This window comes from Typha angustifolia, chromosome 11 (assembly GCF_048772165.1).
Source record: "Typha angustifolia cultivar Huaian chromosome 11, ASM4877216v1, whole genome shotgun sequence".
Classification (NCBI taxonomy): Eukaryota; Viridiplantae; Streptophyta; class Magnoliopsida; order Poales; family Typhaceae; genus Typha; species Typha angustifolia.
In genome coordinates this window covers 10,838,374-10,844,373 of record NC_133249.1, presented here as the reverse complement: position 1 = coordinate 10,844,373, position 6,000 = coordinate 10,838,374, and the positions used below count along the sequence as shown (strand labels likewise).

The 6,000-nt window shown below is 40.6% G+C and overlaps 1 protein-coding gene across 1 annotated transcript; it reads left to right on the top strand.

The window, feature by feature from the left end:
* The first annotated feature begins 685 nt into the window (after nucleotides 1-685).
* Nucleotides 686-3,719, top strand: LOC140771308 (probable methyltransferase At1g29790). The gene is made up of 2 exons (XM_073112790.1): nucleotides 686-2,089; nucleotides 3,450-3,719. The coding sequence occupies exon 1, from the start codon at nucleotides 825-827 to the stop codon at nucleotides 2,037-2,039; it is 1,215 nt and encodes a 404-aa protein (XP_072968891.1). The 5' UTR covers nucleotides 686-824; the 3' UTR covers nucleotides 2,040-2,089; nucleotides 3,450-3,719.
* The last annotated feature ends 2,281 nt before the right edge of the window (nucleotides 3,720-6,000 follow it).

The following is a 6,000-nucleotide window of genomic DNA, read 5'->3' as shown; positions in this document are numbered from 1 at the left end:
AAGAAAAAAAAAATCAAAACAAACTTAAATAATAAAAATAAAATCCAAGTCGTTTTTCTTGCAAATTTTCCCAAACCAAACTAGGCCTTAGCCTTTATTGAACCAAAAACAATTGCTCCACTCTAGCAGCAACAAGATGCTAGAGTGGAGCAATAACTCCCCCAATACTCTCTCCCTTATACTCTCCCAACGGAGCAGATGGAAGCCTCGGTGGGGTGGTGTTGGTGTTTGCGCGTCCTCTCCTCTCACGTGAACTACCACAAGAAAAACTCCGCGTGACTCGACTAGTGGAAGACAGCCTTCAACCCCCCTTTCTCTCCAACAAGACACCCAGTTGAACTTGAATATCCCCAGAATATAATTGATGACTAGGAATTCATAAACTTATAGCCTCTATTTAACAAAAGTAAGGGGGGAATTATTCGGGTTCCCAAACGAATAACTTGTTAGTTTAACTATTATAAAAAATAAAAAAACAGTCCCCGCCCTCGTGACGACTCGCCGGATCTACCTATCTCCCTACCTCAATCAATAATACACCCTGGAAATCACCGAAATAAATATGACTAACAGAGGATTAATGCTTTGTTAAACACCGACAGCAACTCTCTCTCTCTCTCTCTCTTATCCTTAATCCCTGTACCAGGAAAATAGTAAAAACTGAGACAACGAAAACGACAACGATCTCACTCACTCACTCACTCTCTCTCTCTCTCTCTCTCTCTCTCTCTCTCTCAAATCTCGCTCACTCCCAACGACAGTGGTCACGAGTCGTCAATCCGAAGCCGGAGATCTCGGGATTCCCTCGCCGACTTCGCTCCTCCATGGGCTCCGTTTCTCTCAAAATCGGCGACGGCACCGCCCGGTTCCGGCGCGCCACGCTCTGCTCTTCCGCCCTCCACCTCCTCATGCTCGCCTCCGTCGTCTCCACCAACCTCTTCGCCCTCTACGCCTTCACTTCCTCGCCGACTTCACCCTCCGGTTCCCGCTCCCCCAAGAACCTGTCGGCGATCTCTGACCACGTGTCCCTTATCCTCCGCGAGATCGAGCAGTCCCAGAAGCGGCTCCGCGAGATCGAGCGCGATCTCGCCGGTTTCGAGAGCCTCGACGCCTCCCGGCCTGGCCTCCCCCCGGAACTCGCACTCTTCCTCACTCCCCACCCACTTCCCCTCGGCCGCGACTCCCGCTCCGGTCTCACCCACATGGTCTCTTCCGTCTCCCACTACTGCGGCAAATCCACCTCCGCCCTCGACCTCCTCTCCCGTTTCATGTCCTACAAGCCCTACTCTGCTTGCCCTAACGACGACCCTTCTCTCCCTCACAAGCTGATCTCCAAGGCCTGCGAGCCCCTCCCCCGCCGTAGATGCCTCTCCCGCCCCGTTTCCTCGCAGTCCACATCGGCTCCCCGTCTCCCGTTTCCCCTCTCCCTCTGGGACCCCTCGCCGCTCCCGCCCACCGGCGCCAACGGCGTCGACAGGCGCAGCTGGATGAAGGTCAAATGGAAAAATGACTTCTTGCTCGACGACGTGTTGAATCTCGCCGGCGGCGGGGTTCGGATCGGGTTCGACATCGCCGGCGGTGCCGCGAACTTCGCCGCCAGGATGGCGGAGAGGAATGTGACTGTTGTTACCTCTGTTCTTGACGCTGGGGGCAAGCAGATGAATGATCTCGTCGCCGCCCGTGGGCTGTTCCCGCTGCTGCTATCACCGGCTCAGCGGTTCCCGTTCTACGACGGGGTGTTCGATCTGGTTCATCTCGGGGCCGCGCTCGACGACGGTGGCGCCCCAGCGATGGGGCAGACAGGGCGGCCCGATGCGCTTGAGTTCTTGATGTTTGATATTGATCGGGTGATCAGGGTAGGGGGTTTACTTTGGATCGACAATTATCTCTGCGCGGACGACGAGAGGAAGCAGGCGGTGACGAGGCTCATTGAGAGGTTTGGATACAAGAAGCTGAAGTGGGTAGTAGGGGAGAAGGTTGAAGCCGGAAAGACTCAGGTGTACCTCTCGGCGGTGCTGCAGAAGCCGGCTCGACGGTGATGGATTGTTGATTGACTGCACTACTACTTGAGGGGAAGATGAACTCAAAGGTAAGAAACACGCTTCATTCTTTTAATGATAGATCGACTTACTGGTTAGGCAATTCTTGGCTCGGAATTCCTTTTGTTGTTCAAATGTATGGGAAATAAGTGTAAAATGGGTTCACATCTTTCCTTTGGCAGCAAATGGGCTGCTCCTAGAGGGGGAATATTTATGTTCATAGGATTTCTTATTCACGTGGGTATCCAATCCAGATGCAGTTGCTCCTTTTTGTACTTTTAAAACGAGGAAGGAAAAGAAAATTTCGCATGCTTATGCTTGCTCTTCTTTTCAGCATCCATTGTGTTTTCTTTCTGGACAGGTGCATCTATAATTTACTATGCAAATCTTAGCATTGCCTCATGTATCTGTGTATACGATGTGGCTAATAGCCTACCCACCCTTTGCCTTGCTATTGAAGTTTATTGATATGTAACTACTAGGAACATTGCAAAACTACCCATTCTTCTTTTTCATCTTCTTTCGTGTTATAGGAGAGTGATAAATAAAGGTGCTTGGTAGCGTTTATGCCTATTGCTTAAGGTTCTAAATGCCTGATGCTATTAAAGTGCACTATTGAATTACTGAACATTGATAACACATAGTAAGGATGATGAACAAATTGATTTACTGAAAGGATTGTGAGCGGCAACTGCTTCCTTTGCTCTTTATCTTCACATGCAGGAGGAAGTACTTACGTTTGGTTACTGCAATACATTTCTGTGTTGTTATTCTCTTTCTGTCATTGCTATGGAACCTTAGAGGACGAAAGTGTTAGTAATTGAAGAAAAATGTACCTTTTGTTGGTATCTGTAGAATGTCCGCATGTTCTCTAGTTTAAATTTTTTTTAGACAAGTAACATAGAAGTAAGGTGAAGAGAGACTGGCAGCTTATATTGAGCGGAGACACTGCCCCATAACTTTACTGTTCTATTTTAATGCAAGAGATAGAAAACCACTAGTTTCTGACACATGACCATGTCGATGGATGCCTATGATGTAAATCATGTAGTGTTTGATCTGTACATTGAATCAGATGTCTTGTTACACCATCTAATGTAGTGCTATAAAGTTTGGGGGTACAAAAATTTCAATATGGTTTTTTGATGAGTTTTAAAGCAAAGGATTCATGTAAAATTTATTGAAACTGTAATATAGGTTTTCAGCCCTCTTGTAATCCCTAACTCTAATAATGTATTCCTAAAATCTATCTGATGCTCAACTTCAAAAAAGAATGATTGAGATGTTTGAAAGCACAACTGTATACAAGCACTAATAAGCAGTATTAGCTCCCTAGTTCATCTTTATTTCTTTTCTTCTTTAGTTTTATTCTTTATGCTACATAATAGTAGAGCAATCATAAAATTTCAGGTGCTTCTCACACCTTGCTGGCAAAAATATCTCAATGGAGGCTACTCTTATGAGCAATTGAAGTCATCGGTCTTGAGTTCATTTAATTAAAAATAAAGAAAAATTAACCACATTGTGAATTATATATGGTATTCTTAACTTTTTTATGTGCACGGTCATGGGCAGTAAGACATCCTCTTTTTTTTTTTTTTTTACAATTATCGCTTCCAATCACTTTTATTGTACGTGATGTGAGTACAGTGAATCAGCCAGTCAATCCCCATATAGTGCAAGTAAAAAATTTTGTTTGTACTTCATCATCTTATTCACAAAATAGGATTTCCTTTTATAGATGAAGTGTTGCTTTTTAAGACAACCTCTTCATTGTAGTATTGTCCTGTTGAAAAGTGTACCAAGTTAATTTTCTATTGATTGGCTGTGATATTCCTTTCTTCCATCTTCAAGATAACTTTCTATACATTTTCAATGCTCTCTTTTATTCTTAATGTTTTATATGCACATGCATCATGCACTTGCTCTTGTTACTTTCTACTTCAGTAATCAACTTGCGTTCTTTTTCCAGAGAATTGCTTTGAAAACATTGATCTTTCAACCTGAACTTTTATCATTGGAACTTTATTTTCATCTCTGTAATTTGGTAAATACTACACTTTTTATCTTCTTCCATCCAGACCCACTCGCTTAGAAGCATTGCTTATTGTGACAAAGATTAATTTTCTTAATAGAAGGATCTCTTCAATTAAGGATAGTTGTAAAACTTGATCGCTTCTTTTCTATTATCTCTTTCTAGCTCTTCTTTATTTTTTTAAATATTACTACTATTTTTTAGCTATAGTTCCATGTCTTCTTTTGCCTGGTTGTGTTATGCATCCATCCAGTCATGTATATATTCCTGCAAGAAGCTGTGACATCTAGAAACTAATAAATCATTCTATTCATATCATTCCCTGTTTCTAAATAAAGAACTTCTTTTGTATGCAACAATAATACAATCTTTGACTAAGCTTGTGAATTTGGACAAGGAAATGTTGAAAGAAAATGGTAAGAAATTTTGGTCTTTTTAGTCCAGAAGTTTATTACAGTTTTCTAGATCAACTTTACCTTGTAGTTCCACTACAGCAAGCTGAAGTTTTCTTTACATAGTTTGTACTTTTAGCCTGAATTACATGTGGTTGATATTACCATGTGGTATTAGCTTGATGAGGAATTGTCTGGTTTCTCTATAGTCAAAAGAGATACGAATAGATATTTTTTACCAGCATAATTATCCTATTGTCCAACACTTTCTGTCATTTAATTCAGATGGCATTGAGGGTGGAGTTTAAAACCATGGCATCATATTTCCATTCTGTTAGCCTCATATTGAAACACATTTTTCGTCCTCTAATCCATATTCCAGCAAAACTATTGTTTTCTTCATGATGATTGTCCCATGAACATGAGGTTGACTTTATTCACAGTTCATCCTCAAGTTAAAACTAAATGTTGTCAAATAGCTTCTATAGTTGACTGGAGACCACCTTGATGATGTCAAAACTATTGTTTTCTTCATGATGATTGTCCCATGAACATGAGGTTGACCTTATTCAGTCTGTTCCACTGTCTTTTGATCTGTTCCACTGTCTTTTGATTTATTTTTGTTCATCCTAAAGTTAAAACTAAATGTTGTCGAATAGCTTCTATAGTTGACTGGAGACCACCTTGATGATGTTTTAGCACAGGTACTATGTCGCTATTGTAGTTCTTGCAGGGATCATTTTGATTTATAAACTGTGCTTAACCTTTAATGAGCTATTTTATTATTTGTAGACATGTTTAATTTCTCAGTGGTATAATATACAGTGGCAACTGGATGTGTTATTTGTAGACATGTTTATTATTTGTGCTGGTCACTATATGTGTTATTTTCAATAGTTGATCTTGGTTGTTCACATGCATATTTTCTTGTTAATTCTCTAAGAGAGACATACTAGATTTCTGGAAGGGAGCTGAGCTAATAGTGGTGCCTTGTTGTTTCATTCAAGCTTGTTAGGGAAAATTAGAAACATGAAACAAGGAGCTGTTCTAGTGAGATCACAGCCTTCCTTGGAAGTCCTCAACTTAAATTTACTCAACAAGGAGATAAACACATTGGAATAAGATTTGCAGTTTTTACTTGTTCAAATATAAAGATGTACGTCTCTTGGATGCTATGTATGTTTCTCTGTAGCTCTGCAGGTGAAGCAAGTTTTATGTAAAATTTTGGGATAATTATATTTAAACTCTCTAAACTATCATCCCTTTTTTAAATAACCTCTGTATAATTTTTTTTTTTGTATCACATAAACTCCTTGAATATTAAAAATGTCTCACTTTTGATGTTGTAGAAAATAAAAATGAAAAGACTAAAATACCTCTCTACTTGTAACTGCGGTGAAAATTCTCTTCTTCTCTCCAAATAGTGAGGGTAAATATGTTATATAGTTGCTCACATAATTTGCATTTGTAATTTACACATAATTTGCATTTGATAATTTATAGATGAAAAAAGTAATGAAAATTTAACGAAAGG